This window comes from Lepisosteus oculatus, chromosome 13, assembly GCF_040954835.1.
Source record: "Lepisosteus oculatus isolate fLepOcu1 chromosome 13, fLepOcu1.hap2, whole genome shotgun sequence".
NCBI classification, from domain to species: domain Eukaryota; kingdom Metazoa; phylum Chordata; class Actinopteri; order Semionotiformes; family Lepisosteidae; genus Lepisosteus; species Lepisosteus oculatus.
The window spans coordinates 16,774,815-16,802,464 of NC_090708.1; the positions used below are offsets into that span (position 1 = coordinate 16,774,815).

Here is a 27,650-nt window from a genome sequence, read left to right on the forward strand (position 1 = left end):
TTTAGGCAATAAAACTATGTTTATAAATAAAAACAATTTTTCATAAAACCGCGTACAGTACAGCGTGTATGAAACTGAACCGTTCATCACTATACATTATCAGTTGCTAATTAAAAACTGTAGGTATAAAGGTACTCGGAGGAAAAAAAAATTAAAAATGAAAATAAGTTTACAAAGTTACAATGAAACATTAAGCCTTGTAAAGTATACAGGGTGTTAACGTTAGAAAAGAGAAAAATAAAAAAACGCTGAAATGTAAAGGAGAGAAAGAGACCCTCAGACAGGGTCTTTTTTCCCCCCAGCATCGGACCTCAAGCACAGACGCCGCTTAACAAGGATCCTGGATCCCAGCCGTGAGGAAACGATTTGGACACACTGCGCTGCCTTCCGCAGGGAAGAGGTTGTAGGAACGTCTCCTATTATTTAAGAAAGGGACAATCCGATTCAAATGGAGAGGCAGCCCGCCCTGGGCGAAACCAGGAGTCCAGCTGGCGCAGGGACCAGCGCTCAGCGTCGCCCGTCCGCTCCGAGCCGAAATGGCGAATAAGGCTGAACGGCATCAGCAGCTCAAGGAGGGTACAGAGAGGCGGCTAGGTTCGTCGCAGATTCTTGTGCTTACAGCTCAGAAACCATACCACCGGGTCGAAGCAGGCGCGAAGGGAACGCGGCACAATCGAAAGCGAGAATCAATCGCCGGCGAACCGCTGCGAGGCGCTGAGGGCGTGTGCTCCCGACGGGAGCTCCAGCCGCCCCCACGCTGACCTGCAGGCCGCCGCGGTCACCCCGGAACATCCATCACCTGCTCGACTGATGACGCCCGGAACCCGTGCACCGCCGTTCCCATGGCAGCCGCCGCAATGGGGTGTCTCTGCTGGTGCCGGGCAGCAAGAGAACACCTGGGACTGAGATTCAGCGATCCAGGGGAAAAATACAAATCGGAGAGCGAGAGGACTGGAAAGAGCACCTGACCACCAATTTTTTTGAAATTGTACCTGGATACAGAAAACTGAACTCGATACCACTATTTTCAGACTACCCCAAACCAGAAATCGTCGTCCAGGGGCCAAAAGCTCATACTAATTCTGTCCACTTAACGCAACAGGTTAATGAGAGTAACAGATCTGGGGTGAAAAAAAACAAAGCCCTAGAGTTTTCAAGGAGTAACAGCAGAGACCCTGGCTCTTCAGTAACCCAATCAGGGCAAATCGTTCAGGTGAAAACGCTGCACCCCCTTTCATGGAAAAAACACAAACTCTCCGCTTGCCAGGTGGTTAGCCTGTCAGAAAAAAATTCTGGGATCCCCCGCACCCCATCTTAAGACCCATGTCCATCTATGACTCTCTCTTTCTCCCCTTCAATAATGAAAACCAAAGTAAAAACACCTTCTCTCAGTCTCTGCGTTAGTGTACTTTGTTTTTGTTTGTTACGCAGTTAGTTCATCCAGACAGTACGAGACCATGAGGGAAGCAGTGGGGGGGGACAGTTCTCCTCCTCCTCAGGGTCCTGCAGCTACTGGTTCAGTTCATTCTGAAAGAGAAGGGAAATCCGGACCGGAGAGGAGCCCAGAGCTGCAGGAAGTGATGATTCGAGCGCCACGAAGAGTCGGGCCATTGATCAGCTGCTGGGTTCTTACAATCCAACAAATCAAGTGAACATTACCATCTTAATTCAAACCGGTTTTTCATTTAATGAGGAACAACAAGGGCAGTTTAAAACACAGTCCTCCTCTGTCTTGACCAGGCAAATCAGTTTCACTACAGAGGCGGGCAACTGCTCCTCCAGGGTGTCAGAGTTATTCCTACCCCCTCCCAAAAACACTATCCCAACAACGGAATAACGGAATGATCAGTTCCTGCAGCCCCCGGAAACGTGGGACCTATAAGCAGAGCAATGGTGTTGTTGGAGCCCTGTCTCCAACAACAGAAAACAGCAAGCAAGCGGTTTCAGGTTCGAGTTCCTTCCTCTCCCCCTTCCCATGAGCACTTGAGGCCTCAGTTAATGCGTTAAGGCAGAACCGACCGGCAGGCGTCAAGAAAGCCAGCGCCTACCTTCTTCACTGAAGAAACGAGCTGGCGCCGGCGTGCCTGGAGGGGAGGAGGAAGAGGAAGGAGAGAAAACCTTTCCTCGTCTCGTTAACTAATTAACAACCCCCCACACTCTCCCCTAGCGCAGCAGTCCGCTGCTGTTTGGACTGTTTGGACGGCGTGCGGTCACATGACGTCGACGAAGAACTCGCTGGGGTTGCCCATGGCCATGCGGAAGGACTGGCGGCTGGCGGTCAGCTCGGGCGGCACGGAGCCCAGGTCGCGGCTGGGTGGGGCGCCAGGGGGAGCGGCGGAAGATCCCATCAGGCCCATGGGGGGCTGGGGGAAGGGCGGGGGCGGCAGGCCAGGGGGGCCGTAGGCATGGCTGTGCGAACTGCGCAGGCTGTGGCCGCTGCGCACGCTGTGCTCACTGGGGGGCGCCGCCGAGCGCTCGCTGGGCGCCCTCTCCCGCCGGACTGTCGTGCTGCGCGTGGTGTGATCTGACTCGCTCCCGCTGCCTCCCGACTTGGGCTCGCTGGCCCCGCCTGCCTTCGCCGGCCCCGCCCCCTCCTTCTCCTTGCGGCGCTGCTCACTGCCACTGCGGTTAGAGCCGCTGCTGCGACTCCCTGCGGACAACAGCACAGGACAGGCAAGACGTGAGCGGCGGCACGTGACAGAGCTGCGGTGCGCACGGCCTGCAGAGAACATGAGGGTGTGCAGTGTGCACAGAGCATGAGGGTGTATGTGTGTGTGTGCATGCGTGCACGTGAGAGTGCGTGAGCACGAGGGTGTATGTGTGCATGCGTGCACGTGAGAGTGCGTGAGCACGAGGGTGTATGTGTGTGCGTGCATGCATGCACAGAGCACGAGGGTGTGCAGTGTGCACGTATGTGTGAGTGTGTGCAGTGTGCACATAGCAAAAGGGTGTGTGCCCTGAAAAATGTCTCCAGCCCAGCTAGTGACCTTTGGTCTGCACAATAACTGCACACTTAGTGTCTCAGTGCACCCGCATGTCTGTGGCTCCGTCTATCCAGCAGCATCCGTGTGCCTGCGGAGCACTCACCTTCGCTGTGCTGGGAGCCGGCGCTACCCCCTCCGCCCCCATAGCTGAAGGCTGGGTCATGCAGGGGGTGAGGGTTGTAGGGATGGGGGACGGGGTACTGGTAAGGGAAGGCCAGGGGCCACGGGGCTGCCCCGGGATGGGGCAGGGGGGCCAGGGTGTCCTGGTCCGACGCCCCACTGGAACCATCGTGGTCGTGGAGAGAGAGATTGGCCATGTCTGTGAAAGAGGAAGGGGCGGGGGGGAGACGGAGAAGACAGCGAGAGGGAGAGGAGGGCGTTACTCACTGGCTCACTGAAAACCAACAGAATTAAGAGTGGCCTCTTCGAGAGGAGTGCAGGCACAAGTAGGGAGAGGGAAGACGAGGACAGAGAGAGGGAGGGGGAGACTCACTGCCACACAGATCCCCGAAGATGTAGTAGCACTGCTCGGAGAAGGTGATCTTGTTGACGGTGTGCCGGATGTAGCCGGCCTTCAGCAGGTTGCTGGCGTATTTCCTCGCCTCCCGTCGGTCTGTGAAACCCTCCACATGGTGATAGAGCCAGTCTACCACATCGGAGCCTGGAAAGAGAGACGGGACGAATGACTTAGGGGGTATCTAACCTAGGGGGCCTTCTTTGTTTATCTCAGCACCAGGACTCAAGAGAAATACTTCCTCGGACGTCTGAAAAGTGGACAGATATTGCGAATGACACTTATATAATGGAAAGGGTAACATTCTCTTAATTTACACTCAGGAAGGTTAAGCAAGTACTGGTTAACCTGAATAAAATGTCCCATTACACAAGTCCACCCCTCTACCATCACATAATGTACTATGGTGTATAGTATGCATGGTTAAAAGACACAAGTACCCTTCCCTTATAAGATAAAGTATTAATGCATCGGCTTTAAGTTAATTTAAGTAACGCTGATCAGGTAAAAGCAGGAGTAAATCGCAAAACTTGCGGAAATCAGCTAAAATTAACAACGTGAATCCCTCCTCTGCCTCCAGCCCACACTTCTCTCTCTGCCTGTGTGATCAACACGCCCCGCTGTAATTAAAAGGGCACTAAAACGATCAGGAAGCCTGTAAAGTCATCTCCCCAGACTGCAGACACAGAACCTGGAACGTTCGTTACCATATAAAATCAAGACCCTGTTAAGAAAGGATGCTGGATAGTGGGAACTGGGGAAGACGGCAGAGAGATGCTCACACACTAGCGAGATTCATCTTGCTAGTCTACTGCGCCGCCCATTGTTTAGTTGAGCTTAACAGCCTTCAGCTCGGTTTCACCCCTCTCTGCTCTTCTTCGATAGCAGACCCCGTCGGCCAGAACGAATCAGCAGTTATCAAATTCACCATGTTAAATTTGCAAGACTTCAAGACCCTGCTCTAGTTCTGAAGTGTTACTGTAAATTAAACCGAAATGATGGCGGAGGAAAAAAACCCAAGAAACCCCGTATGCACATCTTACACGGAGAAGTTAAAAAGAAGAGCTCGTCAGACGTGGCTCCACCCTGGGCCGGGCCAGTCGTCCTCTCTGGCCGGGGCTCTCCGAGCGGTGCTCCCATGAGGGAACCCGTGAGTGTAGCTCCTTCAGCACTCATGGGGAGAACCGAAGCACTGCCCACTGGCGATGCCGGCTGAGGGGGGCGCTATTGTGCCACAAGGGAGGATACCGTGGGCTGACCCCACCGACCTGGCAGCACTCCCAGGGAAGGGAGAGTCACAGAGACGGAGGGGAAGCAAAGCGAAAGAGAGACGACAAGTACCTATGAAGGCGTTGGGGATGGTGATCTTCAGCCACATCCTGTCTCGCACCTCCAGGCCGGACTCGGGAGAGGCCATCGCCTTGGCAACAGTGGCCATGTCGCTGTGGATGGACAGGTGGAAATCGTCGAAGCCTGCGGGACGGGGGACAGGGGTCAGACGGGCTCGTGGGTACCGTGAGACTGGAGCACTGTCCCCCAGCACCGCACTGTGCTGCAGCTTCCAGTCAGTTGTACATCTTATAGGGATGTTCAGTAAGGGCTCCAACACAAAGAACACTGCCAGGATGGTCAGTAGCAAGTTGTAGCAAGCAGTTGTGGATGAGTAGAAACAATGTTATAATGTGAATGACTAACCACACTCAGCCCCAGTGCAGCATGAAGCTCTTCTTGATGAAGGATTCAACCCTTGTGGCCAAGCATGCAGAGTTGGGGGGGGGAGGGTTGTCAAACCTTCTACTGTTGTCTTGACTACAGGGATAACCGGACACCCTTTCTCAAAAGCAGCATCACTCAGATAAATATAGGACTTCCCAAGATGAATCAGGGCAACTTTAATCCTTAGCTGACATTTACTAGTGAAAGACATAAGTCTTGGTGATCTCACATTTCCGCAACATTTTACGGTGGCCAAGCATGGTACAAAACGCCTTGGCCAGACAGCGCTGAGAAGAGGCAGGCCGACGTGCTGGACAGCACCCCAGCCAGACTGGCCAGGTCAGCTGGCCAACTGAAAAACTGCCCCAGAAATGAGGCATCAGCCACTAGAATGGCCGGGATCTGTGAAAATGACCAGAGATCACTTGTGGGGGCTGGGGGGCAGAGGTGTTTGAGACAAATCAGGAGGCCTGTTTTTGCACAGCATTGCAGGCAGCAGGAACAGACTGACCTGAAACTGTTGAAATCCGATTCATCCATCCATTATTCAAATGATCTCGGTGATTTTCTGTGATCAGTAACCTGGCTGTTATCAGGCCAGTGCGCTCAATGAGCTAGATGGGCAGACGGCCCCCTGTCCACAGAAACCCTTCTCATGCTGCGAAGGGGGATGGAGGGTATGAGGGGCACAGCAGGTCACGGTGACAGCAGGGCAACAGGAAGCAGCACAGAAACCCGGCACGGACAGGAGAGCGGGTCTACGTGTCAGCGGGCGCAATTAACAGAGTTGTCAAGTGTAGCTGGGCGAATGTGTGTTAATGTATCAGTGTCCGCAATTAATGGTGCGATCGAGTGTTTTAACAGGGAGAAGGAGTGTTAATGAATCACTACCTGCAATTAACGGAGTGTACAATTGTTACCAGGTGTGCTAAAGGGAAACTGCAGTCCCAGTTTCTCAGCGATATGTAATGCGATATGCGAGTGATTAAGTACAGGTTGTGCAGCAGACATTTCACCGCAGAAATGTTAACTCTGCATGCAGATCGCGCTGGAACAAGTAAGTTGTACTTGTCTCAAAATCGAGAGTGATATTTCTATTGGATTAGAAGAGACAGCTTCACAAGCCTGCTTGTTTACGATGTCACTGGGCCACATCATGTCACTGCAGGTTTAGTTGTCCCATTCTGAATTGCAGAACATGGCACTGCGCAGACCTGGAAATCATGCCTGTTTTGGGATATAAATTGGAGGTCTGTACAAGTTACTATACAGATTATACTTCTACTGTGGTTTGAAATGCATTCAATGCCGATTCCTTCTAACCCTGGAATAGAAAACCAGTGTTGCAGTTCCCTGCTCCTGAGTTAGTCAGCCAGTGGCGGAGTGTATGAAGGTGTGTTTTTGAATCAGGGTTGGCGGGTGAACGAGTGTGTTAACAAGTCTTACCAGGTCTGCTGGTAAGTGAACAAGAGGGTGTCGGAGTGGAAGTGTGAGGGGCGAGCGAGCCCCTCGATGGGGGACAGAAGCGCGGCGCTCTCTCGGCCGCGGGGAGCCAGGCAGCGCAGGGACGCCACGACACTTACGCTCGGTCTCTGGGATGGAGCTGGTGATGGAGGAGCTGGTGGAGGTGATGGTGCTCATGGAAGGGCTCATACCGTACACCGGGTAACCCCCCGTCATCGCCGCCGTGTGGGACACCCAGGCTGCGGGGTCTATGGGCCGGATCGGCTCGCCTGAGGAGAGGGTGAGGGAGACCCGTTGGAGGGACGCAGAGGCCGGTAGAGGCAGACAGAAGGTCAAGGGAGACGGATACTGATTTCACTGGGGCACACAGAGCCAGTGATCTGACATTTCTTGGGCTGGGGAAGGAGCAAGGTGCACTGCACACCCACCACACAAGCAGGTGCCTAAAGACCTCCACAGTCTACCTGCACAGATACAGAAGCTTGTGTCTTCCTGAAAACGCATGCAGATGCATGGCCAAACACAAACTGGCAGCCTTGGTCAGATTTTCTGACTACCCAAGCAGCACCACAATCACATCAACACAACACTATTACACGAGTAGTGAGCAAAAACGCGTCAGCTCAGCCACTCCCGACCTAGAAACCAAACGGGTCGATCTGTATTGCTCAGAAGATCCTGAGAGCACCAAGTATAGCAGCTCGGTCAGACTAGATCTCAGTTGATTAATATCACTAGATTCCAGACTAGATCCCTGTGGTGCAGCCAAGCAGTGCAGGAAGCACAGGAGGCAGCGGGGTACCTGTGTGGGGGGAGCAGTACACCACATAGCCGACCACTGTGGGGGGGGAAAGATCCGTCAGCACTGCCCAGTGAGGGCCTCCCACAGTCCCCAACACACACACACTCATCACAATCATCCCAGCTCCAGCCACAATCACACACCACATGAGCGTGTGTTCACGTGTGGGCGTTGTGTGTGCCATACGTGTTAAAGGCGAGGGTGTCTTGCACTCACTCCTGGGCAGGGTGAAGCAGCCTCTTGGATTGGGGTCCCAGCACTTGGCCACAGTCAGAGTGATGGGTCTGTGAACAGACAGCACGGAAAGTGACAGAGGGCCAGAACCGAGGCCTGACACCTCCTTCACTCACACATAGACCGGGGCCATTCGAACCGTCACTCGCCACAGAACAAACCACAGAATAATCAAGACTCCTGGCTGTGCCAGCCTCACCCCGAGTGTGCATGTCTGGGTGTGGGTGTCAGTGTGGTGATCTCACCCTGGTTTGTGCACGATCTCCCGCAGCACTCTCACTGCATCATCGTTACTCATGTTCTCGAAGTTGATATCGTTCACCTGGAAGGCACAAAGATAAATACATATATCATCACCAAATGACCTTCACTCGACTCTCAGCTCCCCCGCCTGACCTGTCTCTCGCACGCATCCAGTCTCACTTGCATTTAGGCCACACCCACTCCCTCAAAGCCCCTCCTCTACCCTTACAGTACAGTCGTAGAAACCCCACCCCTCCCTTTAAGACACACCCACCTTGGAGCCCCACCCACACTCTCTCACCCGCCATGGAGTCCTGCCCACACTCCAGCTCTATATCCCAGCCCCTGGCCCTCACCTGCAACAGCATGTCTCCTGGCTCTATCCTCCCATCCGCCGCCACAGCGCCCCCCTTCATGATGGAGCCGATGTAGATGCCCCCATCTCCACGCTCGTTACTCTGGCCCACAATGCTGATGCCCAGGAAATTGTATTTCTCTGCAGACAGAGAGAGAGCTCAGACAGGTCCGCCTGGTAAGCAAAATACGAAATACCAACCAGCAGACGGATGTGTGTAATGTACTCACCCATGTTTAAAGTGACAGTGATGATGTTGAGAGACATGGTGGAGTCCGTGATACTGCTGAACGAGGAGGACTGGAGGGGGGGAGAGAGAGGGCGAGAGGAAATCAAATTTCATTTTTGAGTTTCTCACCCAGAATGTGTCTGAATATCTGACCACCTGACAACAGACACACCCTCCATCACAGCATCTGAACACATGTCTGAGTCTCTGTTCGTCAGTTCATCAAAGCATTTTCCCCCAAGTCCTTGCCCATGTATCCGGCTTTCCTACCCTCTCCATGCGTGGTGCCTTGGGTTTCCGGCGCCGGCGGCGGTGTCGTCTCATGAGCCGTGAGGAGCTACTCTGCTCTGTGGAGCTGCTGAACCTGGGGAGGCAGTCAAAGGTGACATCAATGGCATGACGTCACTCAACGCTATGACATCACTAATTGTGCAAATGAGAACTCAGCATGTGAGCGTTTTAGGTTAATCAGGAGGGAACTACACCAAAAATTGAATTACAGTAAATTAGCAGCGAACTGCTATAAGACTTCGCACCACAGTAACAATGCAGCCAGGGGGACAATTGAAAAGCCACAGGAATCCAAAGTAATGCAGATGCATGGATGGAGAGCTGGTCAACAAACAGGAAACAGCACAGCACCACGAGGGGTACCGCAAGGCTCCCCTTTGGTCCCTTTGTCCTCAAACCAATCCCAGTTGCGAGAATATTCTTCACAACCAGCATTGCACAGAATGCACGCGTGCAGGTTTAAATCTACTCAAAGAAAAGGAATGATCCGCCTGTGAACCAGCTTCGGGACCCTTGTGCCCGGCGCAGGAGAGAGGAAGACGCTGCACCTGACTCCGGGAGACACGCGCTCAAGCGATCTCCTCCAGCTCCTACCGCCAGCCCCAGAGCAAGGGCACACTCGAGCTCTCCCCGATAACACCGACCGTCACAGCAAACCCACTCGCCTACAGCAAGAATAACTGACCCACGCCCCCGGGGAACCCCACTCCCCGGCCAGCAGCGATGGAAGGCCCTGCACTCCCAGCCCTGGGCTGTGTCACCAGGGCAGAGCAGCAGGGGGCACCGGGCGCGCGGACGCCTTACCGGCTGGCCGAGTCGTCTTCCTCAGAGTCGAAGAAGCTGGTGGTCTCCAGTTCACTGCTCATCAGCGTGGAGGAGCTCTCGTACCCGCCCAGCTCCTGCCGCCTCTCCGGCCGCGTGTGCCCGTTCACCCGTGGCCCTGCAGGGGGCGACAGACAATGCAAAGCTCATACTACTGAGTGATCTACAGTCCCAGTAGAGGAGACCAGTCCCGTTACAGAAGGGGCTACAGTCCCAGTAGAGGAGACCAGTCCCGTTACAGAAGGGGCTACAGTCCCAGTACAGGAGACCAGTCCCGTTACAGAAGGGGCTACAGTCCCAGTACAGGCCAGCAGTAACAGGTGTGTGAATCTGGTATGTTGTTATGTACAGTGCTGGATAATGCAGTGAACTGGCTGGACGCTGGCGATCGTGGGCTGGAGGGCGGAACAGAGCACTTCGGTTACCGTGATCGTGCCCATCTCTCCGCCGGGGCCTCTCCTTCCGCAGGGACACCACCGACTCGGTCTCCGTCTCATTGTCCAGATTGTCCTGACTGCCCACAGCATTCGCACTGAGAGAGAGCAAAAGAGCAGCAGGACAGGGATCAGGGCCACAGCTGCGCACGTACTGTATCCATACCAACACGGGAACACCAGCCTGCTGGATACCTCCCTGCAGACCTTCCGGACAACAGAAATAAAGAGACGTGCGGAAAAGAAACCAAGGTTACGGCCTTCAGCTCAGAAGCCTCAAGAGGGAGGATAATAAACCACTTTCCTCAGAAACTACAACTACAATTCTACATGAACATACAAAAACATAAAAAGTAACAAATATCATCATCTTTACTGCATATGCACGGGAAAGCATGTACAGGATTTGTTCTGCAGCGGGAGATATTTGTGGGTGTTTTCTAGGTTTTCCCCAACTCTGAGCCTCTGCTATCAGGGGCTGTATTCTCCCCGATGGTCTTTGCAGATGTGCAGCCGTGGAAACGCAGCTCTGCTGCAGCAGCGTGGAAGGAGATGTTTCTGCAGCAGCTGCACACAATGAAAGCCACAGAGCAGCAGAGTTCATAGATGTTTTGTATTGTCCTGACATCGTGCCCTGTTTTGAGTGAAGAGCCCTAGACAGGGTGTCCCAGGAGTGTGTGTAGGGAGGGGCTGTTTGTCCCCAGGACACTCGTAACTACAGCCTCCAGGGGGTCTGAGTGTCATTGCTGTACAGTGACACAGCCTGCCACTAGAGGGAGACAAACACCACACGCGTAGCCGCGCACAGAGGCCAGGAGGGCACAGCTGCCACCTCAGCGGCTCAGGTGGCTCACAAATCTGTCTAACCCACAGCCAACCAGGCAGCGACCAGCTGCCAGGCAGAAATCCAGCAACACAGATAGCCACAGAAGAGCAGACAGGGAAAACGGCGCTTGTGACAGCATTCTCACCACTGAGGCTCCTGACTACAGGTTGAAACACTCCAGGTCAGCTTCCAGACACTGCCTCATGTAGGGCTCAGCAGAGCACAGAATATGAGCCTGAGGAATAGAGCTGGCAATCCTCATTTTTCCCCCCAAGACCTATCCAGATCAGGCAATCTGAACCTCGTAATCTAAGCAAGGGCCACCAGCACTGGGATGTTGCAACCCCTGATAAAAACCAGATCGCTTCTGTAAGTGTGTTAGTGAACCAGTAGGTGGTGCTCTTCCCTCCAGACTAGAACTCCCTAGCATGGTGAATGGGGACCGCTGTGCTGTGGGACAGCATCCTTCAGATGAGTAGTGAAACCACAGTCATTAGAGATCAGATGGTATTGATCGTAAGAGCAGGTCTATCCCCAGTGTGCTAACCCAGAGTTTAGTGAAACCAGTCTGGCTTTGCCAAGTTTTCTCCTGAACTCCACTGGAGAAGCCATTTGCCACCCCTCCACCAGTGGGGCTGCAGGTGCAGAAAGGCAGGGAACCCAGGCTGCTGCAGACACACACGCAGGTAAGCGGAGCACGTACACGGACAGAGGGACAGACGACTACTCACTGGAAAGACGGGGGTCTGGAGTCTCCGATGCCCCCAGTCCTCTCGATCGGAGGGGGAAGGTCCGATTGGCTGTCGGCACAGACCGAGCCCCCATCCGAGTGTGACCCATCAGCCGACACCAGCTGCGGACAGAAAGACAGGAAGACCATCAGACTAACTCATCCAGAAAATGGGGGACAGGAAGCCCCAGAGCTTCGACTGCACCTGGCTTGTCCCGTCCTTCCTAACGGCTCGTTCAGCCCAGCGCTGCGGCCTGCTCACCAGTAGACACCCTGGGGGACACCAGCGGCCCACGGAGAGGAGCTGCGCAGAGCAGACACACAGCTCCCCGCCTCCCTGACCCAGGAATGTGCCATTTGCCTGTTTGTTTTCCTGCACAGATTCAATGTTCTCATTAGCCTGCGATATTCTGGGAGCGGCATCGGCATCCTGTGACTCCAGTTAGCTAACTCAATCAGGCGGCTCTGCTGGGGGGTTCCCCCCCCCCTGTTCTGACCACTCTGCAGACAGGCTAGTTAAAAAGTTCTCTGGTTGGCAGACAGACCGATGCAATTTCACATTGTGGCCACCAGGGGTCTCCTTCTCCCTGGTTGCTCGTCGCCCTGGTCAGGCGGCATGTTCAGCAGTTTTGAAACCCCCCAGTAGTGCTCTAGTATGCGTGTTTGAGAGTGTCCCAGTGGGTAAGGTAGTGCTGTCAGGCTTGTGCTGGGGCTTGTGGGTTTTAGCAGTGCTGTCCTGAGGGAGGCTGGTGGCACTGTGGCTCAGGGCTGAGAGCTTCAAGACAGCCAGCTGTTGGAGCTCTTCTCTAGGCTCAGCAGGGCTGTACAGTGGTGGGAGTAACCACTAGTTCACTTTTCTCTTCTGTATGTTTAACCAGTGGGTATTGGCCTAATTCAGCCCTTCACAATGGTTCAGAAAGGAAATGGAAGGAGAGAAACTACTTCTGTCTTCCTGCCCCGGGTCCTGCAAGAACTAGCCGGAAAAGATCCTTGGAACAACAAGGCAGGAGCTCCCCGACTGGTCTAATGGCCTTCTGTGGTTCACACGCCACGGCCTGCACTCTCCTTCAAGGTGCACCCAGTCCCCCCAGTGCTCTCACACGCATACAACAGTCTGCCACAGCCCCTGCCTGGCCCTCTGTCCAGTGTGCGAGAGAGAGACATGCGGACCAGCTGCACTGTAATTGACAAACACTCGCAGGCAATTAACCCAGAAACGCTAAGCTCAGGACAAACAGAGACCGTGCCATGACACTGGGGGAGAAGTAAAGAGAGAGAAAGGGGACATTAGACTCACCATGTAACCCATCTAGCTCGTTTGCTTTTTCAGTAACTCGTTAATCTGAAGCTCCTACTTATCTGCTTCTTAAAATAATATAGGGTGCGCATGTCAACAACAGGGCTGGACAACACCCCCACAACCCTTTACTAAAAAGTACTAAATTCAAAGTGAGCGTGGATGTTCTGTACCTCATCCAGGAAATTGCTGGCTCAGTCTGATCCTCCACATTTTATACAACCCTGTTAGACGTTCTATGTCCTGCTGAGCTTCATGCAGCAGAGAATGTGCACCCTGTTTCATTGTCTCTGACACCCTCAGCCAACCTGTAGTTAACCTGTAACAAAGGAATTCTGGGAGGGGTCGCTCCCTGCTCTGGGGCAACTCCATGACCAAGGGTCAGAGTCCTGCAGGGTCTACAAGCAGTTTTCAATTAGCAACTGATTAAAAGCTAAAAAAAGAGTGTCTGACTTCCCATCCAGATAATTAGTTTGATTAAGTAAGATCAGAGGGCCCCTCGAGGTCTGGAGCTGCCTGTCTCTAGACTAATGACCGACCTATCAGACAGGCAGCTATTAAACACGGGGGAGGCATCACGATGCACCCATCGCCGGCCTTCACACGTGCTGAGAAGCAGCTGTGAAAGCATCAGGATAGTTTAGACAGGATTAAACAAACATGGTGTCCAGTTCAGCTGGGCCGGACAGGTGGGTTTTTCAAAACGTCAACCTCCCCACCCCCCACCCCCAAAGTGGCAGCGGAAGAGGGTCTGCAGGGTCACCCCGCTGCGAGCGGACGGGACCCCAGAGAGGAGGGGGTGGGGCACGCCACTCACCCAGGACACAACCCGGCCGTTGAAACAGGGCAGCTTGGCGTTGTCATCCGAGATCTCCTCCTTCACCACCCTGAAAGAGAGAGAGAGCGAGAGCACAGGTCAGGTCAGCCACCACAGCCACCCGCACGGAGTGGGGAGAGCCAAAATGTTTTCACGCAGAGAGAGGAGGCTCGAGCATCACTTGCGGTCTGGCAGGAGGGACGCGGCTGACTGATGGCGAGCCGGGGCCGGGCTCGACGCAGTTGACAGAACACAAGCCGAGTGGGTCCGCAAGAACTCCACATCGCCGCGCGCCAGGCGGACACCAGAAGGACTTGCTAGGTGGCTCTATCTTGTCACGTGACGGAAGGGGTTCGCAAAAGGTTCTGCACCAGGATCCACAACAAGCAGGCGTTTGCCAGGATCAAAGAGACTCGATCACCGTCCAGGAGGCAAGAGCTTCTTGCTTCCATTGCCTCATCTTTACAGCACTGTCAGCTCTTCCCAAACACGCCAACCCGGCAAAAACGATCAAGAGGCACCCAGCTTTCCTTGTTAATTTTGTTACCAAAAACGGTTTGAAAAGGATTCCTTGTTTTTATTTATGTGGGATCTTTTGCCAATTCATTTACAAGAAATCCCCCCCCCCACCCCAATCATCCAAGGAAAATTTCGTTTTTTCTCATGGAGGGCCTGCGGAGAAATGCAAAATCCACCGAGCACCCACTGTGTTACTGGAAATGACTCTGGTTAAATTAACGACCCGCGTCGGCACACGCACGTTACCGCTGCACACGCACGCCGCAGCGCAGGGGAACAATACAGCACAGCCCCAAGCGCACAGGCCCCGCCACTTGAAAGCGGGACCAGCGGAGCAGTATTTGACAGCAAACAGTGAGGCGCACACCGAGAACCCCCCCCCGCCACCCCCACCCCTCTTAACGACCCTCACAGCTGCTTCGTGAAAAGGTGGTGACCCCACGTGACCCCCCGTTCCCATGGAAACCCGCTGCAGCCCGTCAGCCGGGCCTACAGGGACAGCTGTGCAGCACAGAGCAGTCAGGGGAGGAACAATAAAAACACAACGCACGACACGCTCTCTGTGGGGAAGCAGAGTGGAGCAGGGTGCGCACACCAGTCCGAGGTCAGCCTCTGCGCGGTGACCCCCCCACCCTTGGGCTGGGAGTGGTTCCTGTGTCCCGGTCCCAGTTCCTTTCCCGTTTAAATCCGACTCCCAGGTCAGTGGTACAGACAGAAGGCTCTGGACTCTTTAGAAGTCCAAATGGGCCTACATACAGCCAGAACAACCCGGAAAACTCGACTTCTGCTCACTGACTTCCCTTGAATGTGTGGAGCTCACCAAGAGCTAGACACAGGCCTGTCTTCAGATCAAGAACTTCAGCTGCAGGGCTTCTGGGACTTTTATCAATATTGCTTTGAGACAACAAAAGCCATTGCAGAACAATCCCATTACAATAGGAGCTACAGTCCCAGTACAGTCCTTTTAGAATAAGAAATGATATCGAAAGCCCAGAGGAAGATTCAGGAAGCAATGAACAAAAACTACAAGGCTATCACACCAGTGATAAAGGCTCAATTCAAAATAAGTCCTTGGAGTATTTCCTCCACAGGGTCATGTTTATAGAAGCCAGCAGCAAGATGGCGTCAGTGCGAGTGCGTCAACACAGCGCCCTGCGCCACTGCGGACTGAGCAAACACTGAGAGACCAGCGGGCCACACAGACGCAGCTCAACACTCGCGTCAGTTACACACACCTGAACACCGAAGCCAACTCAGAAACTGAACACACTGCCAATTCAAACCAGAGGGAAGTGGAGGGTAGCGGCCCGGGTTCACGTTGAAGCCCCTTCTCCTGGCGAAGGGCGACACCTGCCCGAGCTCTCGGACCCGGGACTCCGGGGGCGCTGCTGTATCAACACACCGAGACGTGCGAACTCACTCGCACGTCAGCGGCCTGAGAAACAGACTTTTCCAAGCCGTTACATGTGTAAATAAACAATATGAAGAAAGCACTTAGAAGTAACTGTCATCAGCCAAACTAAACACTACAACTGGCTCCATTTCCAGGCAATTTACCAAACACCCAGCCCCACCCTCCCCACCAGCACACACACTGCAGGGAGGGGTAAGGGAGAGACAGACAGGACTCCAGCGGGAGGGGGGGAGGTTAGAGAGATAGACAGGGCCCCAGCAGGGGTGGGGGGCGAGAGAGAGAGACAGAACCCCGCCAGGAGGGGGGAGTGGGGGGGTAAGAGAGACAGAGTCCAAGGAAACAAGGTGACAGGACAATGGTCTACTCCAGCTTCTACCAGCTGTGCTCCTTTATTTTTTCATCTTTCCACCCAAACCCCCCCACCCCACAACCAGGGGGCTGCCAAACCTCACGCAAGCAAGCAGGTGCCGCTCTCCCAAACAGGGGCTCCACAGAGCAGCACACTCGTACCCACAGTACTGCCCCCAGACCCCCTCCTGGACTCACTTCAAAGACGGTGCGAAAGCCCACAGGAGCCTGTGCTGCAGCCGGTAAAACCTGGACTGGACTGCTGCACGGCGGGAGTCTCAACCACCGGCTTTGTGGCTTCGCGGCTTAGGGAAATCTTCACATTTCGGGCGGAGATTAACAAACAAAACTATTTATAAAGTCATCAATAATGCACCTTCCGCAGAGAAGCACGCTGTTAGCATCTGGCACTCTGGTGGAAGGAGGCAGGAGAGAGAGGCTGAATCTGAGCGCAGGCGTGTTAAAAGAACCGGTTTCACCACCGTGGAGGAGACAGGAGAGGTGTGGATCACATCAGGGGGATGAACCTGACCCCGTCAATACCAGGGTAGGTTATATAACATTACTAGATCTCCACTGGTCTCTAAGCAATGCAGTTAAGCTGTGACCTCGGGCACACAGGCACGTCGAGACCCTCCATCTGATCTGGACTCAGACCGGACAGTTCCCGACCGAGCAGGACACGCTGGTATACCTACACACGTGCCTGCGGACCCTCACATGCCTCACCTCATCACGCCTAACTGAAACGCCAAGCTGCCTGGAAACAGATCTGGCAATTTAGATGATTAAAGATTCGATTTTCTCCCTCCCCCCCCCAAAAAAAAACAGTCTTCCCCAGTGCTTACAGAGCCCCTTTCTCAAATATAGTAGCTCTGGAGGGGACACCTTCTCCAGTCCGGTCATAGCAAATATAGGCATACCTGCACGCGCACAGCCCCGAGCGCAGGCAGCTGCCGCCTGATGCGTTTTCCACGTGTGGCTGGAATGCGCGTGAGGGGTGGAGGAGGAGGAGGGAGGGGATTCCAGACACGTCTTGGTCCCAGCATCTCCGATCTCAGTTCATTCGCAAAAACAAACTCCAGGATGGACTCGCAGTAACACTGCGTCCTGCTTCCTAGATGAACGAACCGCAAGGGTATTCCGGACAGGAAGCGCCCGGCTGAAGGCTTTGGGGAGGCAGGTTCCACAGAGCCGGGAGGGACGAGGGCTCGACGTCCAGGACTCGCGAGGAGCGGGAAAGCTGAGCTCTGCTCCCCCTGTGCTGGCGGCACCCGAGACGAGCTCTATTAACCGAGACAGAGGGCAAAAGTGCCCAGCTGACCACAGGGGAGCGCCCGCACCCACCCCTGCCCCCAACGGGTACTGATGACCTGCGGGTACACAGGACGCCCCCCTGTGCTCCAAAGAGAGGGCTGGTCAACCCCGTTGACTGAAACTGGCCGACAGCGCACGCCTGGAATTCCACTCGGCGCCCAGTTCTTTCAAGCAGCCTTGCAGGACATAAGTTATTATTCCTTTTCCTGGCCGGTTCTACCTCGTGAAACTGGATCTGTATCCTGGTCACGCCGCTGGGTGTGTGCCCGGGCTGTCCGAGCCCCACCGCGGAGGAACAGCTGCCTCAGCACCCCGGCACGCCGACGCCACCGGCTAGCTGAAGGGCCTGGGCCGGGGCTCGGCTCAGGCGATGCGTGATCCCTCTGCCTCGGGCGCGCTGCCGCGGCACAGCGTGGCTCCGCGCCACGGGCTGATTCAGCTGCAGGGCAGAGGAGGGCTGGTTGCACGAGACCTGGCCCGACTGAAGGAAGAGAGAGGGGGTCTACCCCCATCCCGCTGGAAACCCAACGAGAGAAACAGCTGGCGGAGAAGGGGCTCGGCCCACACGCTGGAAGGAAACGGCCCAGAGCAGGCTCGCTGCATGGAAACACACCAGACTCCTGCTGTGCAGCAGTCTGAGCCGCTCCAAGCTTTAGCAGCTGCAGAGCTCTTGTAAACAAGCTAATGCCAGGTGCAGATTTGGAGCTTGGAAGCCAATTTTGAATAAATCTGCACAGATGCACAAAAGAAAAAATAAACTAAATAGACTTCCTTTTTACTTGATCCATACAGGTTGCAGATTGGCCCAGAGTAAAACCTGGAGTGGATCAGACTGATGTGCAATGGGAGTCTGACCTTCCTGTGCCTAAATATCACAAAGAGGACCTGCTGTTATAAGCAGGTCACCAGGGCACCAGTTTTTTTCTTCAGTCCCTCTACAGGGCCAGGTAGACACGTTTTTCTTACATATAGAGCAGCCAAATGCCTTGATAACTCTTTCCCTGAGAGGGGGACGACCCCCTCTCGTCTGCCCTCCCTCTTGGCATGGAGACAACCACTTCTCTCGGCTGCCCCTCCACGCAAAGACTACTGCCCCATTGCCTACCCTCTCCCAGACAACTACCCCCTCAGTACGCCACAGTGCTAGGAGAGCGAGTGTACTGGAGCTCCTTCTGGTTCTTGTTCTGCGCAAGCGTGTTAATTAGGGGCTCACCATCATCTCCGTCTCCATCACCCTCTCGCTGGGGAATCAAGTTACCCCCCCCCACCCCCAAGACAGCTCGTTAACACTGCCACCTTCAGACTAGCACCGCACTGCAGCCACTCAGATCGTCACATTACAGAAACGGTTCTGCTGCAAGGGTCCAGTACTGACAACACCTTTCGTTTTTTTTTTTACCACTTTTCTACTCGATCCTGCTGCTGCTGGGGTTCAGAAGAAGGTGTTCCACTGCTCTGCGCCACACGGTTTTCACAACACCCCGGCTGACTTCACAAGCAGCCCATACCGACATCCTCAGGGCTAGCGCAGGCAGACATTTTACACCCCCCCCGGTGTCTAGACACAAGGCACTACCCAAGTGCCTCCCCTTCAGGGCTGCCCTGTCTGCGCACTCCTCAGGCTAGGGCAGGTGGCTACACTCAGGATTGCTTCCACCACCCCCCCCTTATACACTGCTCTAGATGCCCTTATAAGCCTACCCTTTGCCCCTTCTGGGCAGGTATAGTGCTGTGCTAACCTCCCCTGCTCCGTTAGCGCCACCACCAGGCACTGCTGTGCCAGTATCCCAGCACTCCCCCTGGACCCCTCTCTTCTTCATCAGCACTTCCCCTCTCACCATCCACTTCCGGGGCACGCTGTCAGGGTGACACCTGAAGGACTGGCAAGGCAGCTCCTACCACCAGGGGGGCGATTTACAAAGGAGGACAGACAACAGCCGTGGGTCTGTCCTGCCCCCGGGAGAGGTGGGAATCTTGGGGCTGACCCGCTGAACTGAAGGGCAATGGGAACAAACGCCCCCTGGACCCCCACACAGGGCCCAGCAAGGCTGACCTTCGGAGAAGAGGCAGGCTCCCCCAGTCCTCTCTCTCTCTCTCAGCAGAGGTTCTGCTTGACCAGTGAGCCCAAACACTCCCTGTCGACTTCCAACACAGAACCGTCACAACAAAGAGGGTCAGGCGTGCTCACAGGCACCGGAGAATTGATCGCCAACACTTCACTCAGAGCAGGACTGGATAAGAGGCGCAGCACAGAGAACCCAACATGGCCGCCGAAAGAGGGACGGGGCGCGCCGGCCCTCGGGACAGACGAGCGAGGACGCAGGGATGGAGGTGTGGGTGCAGCTCGTCACAGGAGCAGCCCGCAGGTCTCTCACTAACACGCTGGCTCGCGTCAGGCAGATGAAAGCGGAGAAGAGAAGGAGCAGAAAGTAGGTCAGCCTCTTTTTTTTTTACATCCCTGATTCAGAGGCCGAAAGCAAAACCACATTTTAGTGCGGATCCTCCAGTACCTCAACTCCACCGGTGACCAGCTCCGGTTACACAGCCCCTCACACTCCTGCATCGCCGCACTCATCGCCTTCCACCAGCTCCCTACCGTTATTCACTGCTTTCTCTGCCAGCCAAATAACAATACAAGCAAACTCGAAGCAGTCTGGGCGTTTTTCAGATTTTAAATATGCCGCCAAGGTGCCAATAGCACCCTGAAGCCTGATCTCAGCAGAGGTTCATCAGGGTTCTCTGGCTCAGTAGAACGCCAAGTTAACGCAGTGAGTGGTGTTGGTGGACCAGCAGTCAGTGCTCTTGCCTCTGAACCAGAGCTCCCCACCCCAATGCCCCAGAAAGTCACTGGGGACACTGGGCTGTAGGAGGTGCAGTCCTCCAGATGAGACAGACATCTGAGATGGACCAAACTGAGGTCCAGACTACATGGTCACGAAAGGATCCCTTGGCACTGTTCACAGACAGAGGGGTGTAGGTGTGGACACCCCAATGTCCTGACTTAAGTCCCTGCTGGGCCTGAACAACCTGACCTACCGCCAGCTCCCACACTCAAACTGGAGAAGACCCCGGGGGCCGCAGTATTTAAGAGTGGGAAGATGTAAAACACTTGGGGTTCCTCTGCCATGAGAAGCGCTACACAACGGCAATTCATTTTCCCTGCGAGGGCTTCCTGCTCGTCTCCCAGGAGTTCCCGTCTTCCCCTGCAAGCCTGCTGCGGGAAGAGTGTCGAACACGGCACAGGCCTGCCTCACTACCCCCTCGGCCCCAGGACGCCGGAGAAAAGAGCCGCAGCTGAGGTGGGACCTGCCGGCGGTCAAATTCCAGAACGCTCCCCCCTGTCCCGTCAGCAGCGGAGGCTGGAAATCCACCAAGGCTGGAATATTCACTAGTGTGAACCTGCCGAGGAGGTGTCGCCAAACAACCGGAGAAAATTCCGAGCCGCCCCCACACAGGGCACGGATGCCAACCAGCACAGGTACCGCAGTTCCCATAATTCCCTTCCGCTCCGAGAGGGAGAGCGTGAGGAAGCAGGGCGAGAAGGCCGGGCGGACGCAGGCAGTCCTGCCGGGAGCACACGGGGGAGGTTGTGGGCGCTCAGGTTGCCTTGAGCTTCCTGCCACAGCGAGTCTCTCCCAGCTGTTTCCTAGACGATGGCAGCAACACCACGACCAGCTGACAGGCCAGACCTCACCGCTCCAACAGCCACAGGCACCAGGAGAGGAAAGAGAGGGGAAAAGATCTGAAAGGGAACCCGTCACAGAAGAAGCAAAGCCAGACCTTTTCGTTCCAGTCCCTGGCATCTCATCCCATAATCCCCCCCCGTACCCTCCTCCCTCTGCCGGGTGATTAAGAGGAGGTGTCGGATTACAGGCTAACAAGATCAGGGAGTTGCAGACGCGGGGGTTCACTTTGCAGGTTCACCGGGAGGCAAAGGGAGATTGACCCCAGGAGGGGTCAGCAGCAGAACTCAAGGACTCGGACTCATTAAAAGCCAATTTCCTCCTCGACCCGGAGAATTTTCCACCTCCGAGTCGGCTGCCAGGCCACCGCACAGAGGAAGAGGGACTGGGATCTCTCCCGGCTCTGCCAGGATGGTACACGAGCCACGAGCTCTCGTTGGCTAAAGAGCCGTTTAACTTCTGTGTTACTACGTTCAAGGACACACTAAAAGCAAGTCAGTTGAGCAAACAGTCCTTCTAAAAAAAAAAGCTCAGTTTTAGTTGAAATTCCCCCGAACGCGTCAATGACAAAACACTTGAGCAGTGCTTGACGCTGGCAGCAGCGTGGAGCAGTTAGACTGGCAGTCCTCACTACTCTGAGCTCTGGCACTGTCCCTCTGCGTTCCTCCAGCTCCCGATCTGCCACAGAGCAGCTCAGCACATGGAAGTTGAAAGCCTGATTAAAGGAAAAGGATCCTTCCTAATTATTTCTATATTATTTAATTGGGGCCTGGTGCAGAGTAGCCTGAGGCTCTTTGGTTTTCCGAGCTCTTAATTACTTAATTGGATGAATTACCGACTTCAGTGGCTTAATCCACCCCTGCATCCAAGCCTGCAGCCCAGCTGGGAAATTTCACTTCGAGAAGCCAGAGTTCACAGGGGCCACAGAGTTCGGTATTCTAGAGCCACAGCATCTGGCTCCTGACCACACCTGGTCTCAGGGACATCACTGGTCATTATTCTAATTACATAAAAAAATATTTCTCCTCCTCCTGCATTGACCAACATATGTAAATTCACTTACATTTGCTTTATGCCAAAGGAGAATTGAGAAGCTGTTTAGACGGTTCAGCTCAGCATTGTGAACAGCCTCAATTAATATTAATTCCCATAATCTGTTGCGAATGCAAGCTCTTCGAAGATAACAACCCAGAGATGCTTCCTTTTCAGCGAAGCAGCGCTGTGTCCAGGGACAGGCCAGCGGACTGCGACAGCTCTGCTGTCCGTTGATGTCCAGAGTGTGACAGCACACTGCTCCGATGGATGCGTGTAGCAGCGTTGCATGATGGGCCTGTGGTCAGCGCTGTGCCCAGGAGCCAAGGCTAAAGAACTGTACACGTACACACATTTTGTGAACGACACTCACACCAGGATATTTCGTTCTGGAAAGCCTGAATTCTTTTAGCATTTAGTGCTTCTTTTACATCGTGAAGCTTGTTATTTGGACACCGATCTTCATTAAGCAAGCAAAGAATCTGACCCCTCATTAAACCCTTCAGGGCACACCCTGCCCACAGGCATGACCATTTCACAGGCCTGACTGAGCCCAGTGCAGGACCCGAGAGTCAACATGCTGAACACCACTTCTGGGAAGGTTTACCTGCTTCTGTAAGGGAGCATAAACAGAAGTAAATACTGCAGTGCATAAAAGTCTTATTGGAGTTTACTTATGTGGTGGAAGAGTAGGTCCCTTTGTTAAATATGTAAATGGATTTGGGATCTTAAATGCCACAGAAATGCAAGAAATGACTTCTTTGCCTGCCATTGTATTCAAGGCTGAAGCGGTCCTCCAGCATGTTGCTTTCCTCTGCTGCTCTGAGCTGTGGGACATTAAGAATAAGAAAAACATCAGGGGAAATATTCTAGGTGCTGACTGCCAAGTGTTCGCTTTCCTCCCACACACCCCTCAGTAAGGGCTGGGCGGTCAGAAATAGCGTCACTCCTACAGCGGCAGCACTGTGTCAATCAGTGTGGCATGCATGGCTTGGCACATGCTGGGTTACAGGTACTATCCACTCACCTCTAGTCTGGCAGAGCTTGAAATGACCAAGCAGCCTTCACAGTGGCAGTGTGGTTAGTGAGGCATCTTTAAAGATTCTGGGCTTGAGTCCATATGTGTGGAGTCTGCATACTCGGCCCTGCTCAATTATATACTGTACGATATAGTCAATTTGTAAAGACACTGACAAAGGACACCATCTGTATCCATAACGGAACAGAGGACATGTGAATGAAGAGCATTTATTTTGAAGTCTGAACAAGAGGTATTTCTGGAACATGCGATCCAGAAGTAAAATAGATTGCCCTATGTCTTCTCGACAGAAGTCTGGATAAGATCTTCAGGTCAGACAGGCATGACTTTGAAAAACTCTTCATGACAGTCCAATTCCAGATCAGACATGACCAACGCTTCTCCATTGCTGTAAAGGCAGTTGTTGAAAACATACTTACCCTAAAAGAAAAAAAAACACACAGCTGCCCCAGACCACAACTGAGAAAGGATGTGGTTTAGCACCAGACCTGGGTTGCCCAAGCCAGACTGTCAGCCGGGGCTGGAGAAGGACAGTCTGAGAAAGTGATGTGCGTGACCGGAGTTTGAAATCTGACCAGGGCAGCACAGACTGCCTAAGCCTCTTAAAGAGAGAAAGAGGGGGAGAGAGACTTCACAGATCCTCCTGAAATCACGGGAGCCCCAGACCATCGCAGGACTGCGACTTGGAGAGACTCTTCTCTGCCCTACCATGGTCATCTGGCAGCCCTTCAATACCAACATCTCAGCAGGCTGCTTCTTGATGACCTCCCAGTACAAATAAAATACACAGAGAACCAGCAGTCTTAGTCATTTCATTACGTGCTGCAGTCCAAGCAAACTCTGTACAGATTTCCGAGCTTATCGCCATGATATGAGCACATTTGGACGGTGAAACAAATGTTTTCAGCTCAAGCGGTTGGCAAGACCTGCTGTAGGTCAGCCCCCCCCCAACAGGCTCAAAATCCGAATGAGTTGTAGAAACAGGCCTGTCTGAAAACCCAACTGACAAATTGCTCTGTTCTCTCATTTGGATCAGAAAATCGTCACAGCTTTCAGACAGGCCTGCTTTGAAGACGTCTTTTTACGAGCTTTTCATGTACAGTACACTCCTAAGCCTTTGGGCTCCCAGCAGGCTCTCCGGAGGAAAGGACTCTTTCCACCCAACCCGGCTGCTGCTCCGGCTTCTCTTCAGTGTGACTGTTAGCTCCATTTACTCATCGTTTAAAACAAAAACAGTGTGTACGACCAATGGCGTGGGTCTGCTGGAACAGGCCATGAACAACACTCTATAGACAAGAGCACAAGTTCACTGTGGAAACACACTGGATAGGAGCTTTTCAGACTACCGATTCTCAACAGCCTCCCAGATAGCACCTACCAGACCACGGTAAATGAACAGCTCTTGAAAGAGACAGCCCTGCAGGGTTACAGGCAACATTGGCTCCACACAGAGCCTCTTGCCAGACCCCAGAAAAATCACAAACCCACAGCCTGGTGTTGAGCAGGTCAGATCCACCCAGAAACGGGGGCATTTTGGACCAATTAGGCCAATTATAGAGTCATTAAGCTACAAAGATCTAAGGTTTAATATAAACCAGTGTCTCTTGAGGAAAGTGCTGGTTTGCCTCCTGTTTAGCTCAAGTAAGACACAAAGCAGGTCCACTTCCCTGACCTCCTCCTCCACAGCCCCTGACACCAACCAGCCTTATTAAACACCCTCTTAACCAACTGGGCAGGACAGTCAACAACAAAAACACAAAGGCTGCTCTTCACTGGCTGGACTACCGGTCACCTAACTCAGAATCCTATCCGAGTTGGCCTGCTTTTTCCCCCCACCAAACTTCTGCGTCTTGATACTAACACTCTCTTTCTCCCTGCGATTATGCAGGAGGCCTGCTAACAGCGGTGTGCGGGAAAAGGCCTGGTCAGCCAGGTAGCGAGAGCTGTGTGCACAGGCCAGCCTGAGCGGTCAGACAATGGAACTGAGACAACGTCACCTAAACAACTCTGAGTCGGCCGCCCGGCCTGCCCTGCATGTGTCAAACAGCTGATGTTCGGCGTTCAGTGCCTGCTGCGCTGCGTTTGGAAGACATCCGAAGATGCCAGGCACCTCTTTGTTTCAGTCTGAGCCCGGCCTCATATGTGTGCAGATCAAGGACAGAGAGGGTGAGCGGAGCGGAGCTGACAGCGAGCTGCGGCTCCTCCGGGTTCACAGTTTTCCCAAAACCCACATTCCAGGCCGGCGAGGCAGCCCGACCTCGCCGGGCAGAGAAGCTGCGCCGCGCACCAAACGCAGGCCAAGGCCCCCGAGAGAGGGAGGAGAGAGCGGCTCCGTGTGTGAGAAACTAATGGGGGACAAAAGATTTTTTTTTCCTCGTTCTTTTCTTTTCACAACAAAAGAGTCCCGTCCGTCAAAAGCAGTACCAGCCACCCCCACCTCTCCACACTCGTATCCGCCATTTTCACTCCCGAGTGCAGAGAGACGCCGCACAAAACGCACGGCAAGCGGCAAGCGGCAAGCGCTTGGGGTAGTAAAATTCCCCTCCTTTTTAACATGTTAGGGTGCAAGAGCAAGAAATGGAATCGATAATCGCGCATAATGCTGAAACAAAAACCTTCCTGCACTCAAATTAAAAAGGTACTCGGGCTGTAGTTATGTGAAAGGACTGTTGTTGCATTTAAAACAAATCCTTCCCGTCTGCTTTCTGATTTAAGATTGAAGGTGATGTCACCGGCCCCCTACTGAACTTGTGGCGAGATTGTTGGGATTTCTTTCGTGTAGGACCTTCCCACCATCTCTCTCTTTCGCTCACTCCCCCGATTCTTGTTGGACTTTATTTTCCACCAAAAATGCACCACCAGCTCCGTCTGACCTCGGTCCTGCAACCCCCCACCCCCGCCAGAACCAAACCCCCTTCCAGAGCCTGTAACTGAATCCCAGGCTCCGGCCACACAGAGAGCTGCTCACTCCCCCTATCCAGGCGCTCTCCTGCGTTCACCCCCCCGCCAGCGCAGGCAATAACCTTATATAGGACTCCTCCATTTCCAAAATGGACGCTGTCGATATGGAAAAAAAAAAATCTGGCTTCCGCGACATTTTTTAAAATCCTTTCTGCAAACCGCACCAAGCACCGAGTGTCCAAGCGCTCCCATCTTCCCTTCCCTCCCTCCCCAGCTCCAGCTCCGGGACCGGGGGTCACTCTCTCCCCGCACACCGGAGAGGGGAGCCGGGAGCGGCAGCAGGCGGCGGAGGGGGTTGGAAGAGGAGGGGGTGAGGGGACGGGCAAGAGCAGAAGTAGTTGGCTTGCAAAGAAAAATAAAGGAGGAAAAAAAAACAATAACACGGACAATTGTCACCCAGAACTGAAACAATTAACAACAACAAAACAAACCGTGCAGGTGTCCTGCCGCCTTACCCAAAATCGTCGTCCATAGATTTGAAGAAAAACTTGTAGCTGGGTTTATTGAGGACATTTTTGAAGTCTGCCAAAGTGACCCTGTCGGCGGGGATGGGCAGCTTGACCAGGTACGGGGTCTCCTGGTCGTCGATGTGGTAGATGATCTTGGTCTCCCCCATAGCGAGCCGCTGGGGAGGGGCAGGCCAGGCGCATCCAGCCCGGGGGCCGCCGGCTCTCCGCTGCGCTTCCCCGGGTCCCCCCCGAACACCGACCGGCGAGCTCTAATCCTCTGGCTCGGCAAGCCGGAGAGACCGCGGCGGCGTCTTGCCCCCACACACAAACCCAGAAAACAAACGCAACAGCTCCGGTGCGAGAATAAACCAATCCCTTCTGGTTCAATCCCCTCTTCTTTTCTCCGAATTAAAAAAAAATACAGAAAAAGTTTTCCTTCTTTCCAAACCTCCTGTTTATACGGGATCTCCAGATCCGTGCTCTCCGATCCCTTTCTCTCTCACTCGTCCCCCCCCCCCTTTTCTCTCCCAGTAGCAGCTGTCCGTCTTTCTCTCGTTATTCCAGGATACTCCCTCTGCAGGAGGAGGGGAAAAAGAATGGAGAAAAAATCAATGGAAATGCACACTGGTCGATCAGCGCCCCCCAGCGTCGCTAGGCGGACTAATCCGCGGAACAATACAATTTCCCATCCTTCCTCAATTCAAGCTTCTGCATGAGCGTCTGCGTCGGACCTGCATCGGGGTCAGGCTGGATCAGATACGGAGGGCGCTCCGTTCAGTGCGCGTGTCGGCTAGTGTCCAGGCCACGGCTTATTCTGATGACAGAATAGACGAGGAGGAGTTGAGCGCGATTGATCCCATCAACTGATCGATGTTGCTCGATTATGAGATGTATTAATACAATTTGCGGAACTGCGTGGAATTAGTTGGTTAATTATGTGTCACCGATAGTAAGCATGTCTTTGGACTGAGGGAAGAAACCAGAAGGAAGGGAGGAAACCCACATAATCATGGGGAGAACATACAACCTCCACGTAGATAGCACCCCAGGAATTGAAGCCAGAACCCCAGCACTACGAGGCAGCAAGACTAAGTACCGCACCACCAAGCTGCTCTATACCTTAACCCTGA

At 53.8% G+C, this 27,650-nt stretch overlaps 1 protein-coding gene across 7 annotated transcripts; it reads right to left on the bottom strand.

Annotated features, from left to right (window-relative positions):
* On the bottom strand, window positions 1-27,058 carry LOC102688116 (segment polarity protein dishevelled homolog DVL-3). Of its 7 annotated transcripts, none has more exons than XM_069197310.1 (16): window positions 26,527-27,057; window positions 13,759-13,828; window positions 11,646-11,767; window positions 10,080-10,186; window positions 9,637-9,772; window positions 8,812-8,905; window positions 8,543-8,612; window positions 8,314-8,453; window positions 7,960-8,036; window positions 7,697-7,764; window positions 7,481-7,516; window positions 6,798-6,947; window positions 4,840-4,971; window positions 3,478-3,645; window positions 3,088-3,303; window positions 1-2,650 (listed from the first exon to the last, which is right to left on the bottom strand). In XM_069197310.1, exons 1-16 carry the CDS (start codon window positions 26,685-26,687, stop codon window positions 2,211-2,213), a joined length of 2,187 nt encoding a protein of 728 aa, XP_069053411.1. In that variant the 5' UTR covers window positions 26,688-27,057; the 3' UTR covers window positions 1-2,210. The 7 variants fall into 7 exon arrangements, with proteins under 7 accessions (XP_069053411.1, XP_069053410.1, XP_069053414.1 ...); XM_069197309.1 differs by having other exon boundaries at window positions 7,667-7,764; XM_069197313.1 differs by lacking the exon at window positions 26,527-27,057 and adding an exon at window positions 26,134-26,353 and having other exon boundaries at window positions 7,667-7,764.
* Between the last annotated feature and the right edge of the window lie 592 nt (window positions 27,059-27,650).

Excerpts from the sequence above, each read along its gene's own strand:
- LOC102688116 (XM_069197309.1), bottom strand. The coding sequence starts at position 26,687 with ATGGGGGAGACCAAGATCATCTACCACATCGACGACCAGGAGACCCCG. Across the intron at positions 13,829-26,526 it reads TCTATGGACGACGATTTTGG|GGTGGTGAAGGAGGAGATCT; the intron begins GTAAGGCGGCAG and ends TCTCTCTTTCAG. Across the intron at positions 8,037-8,313 it reads CAGGAGACATGCTGTTGCAG|GTGAACGATATCAACTTCGA; the intron begins GTGAGGGCCAGG and ends TGTGCCTTCCAG.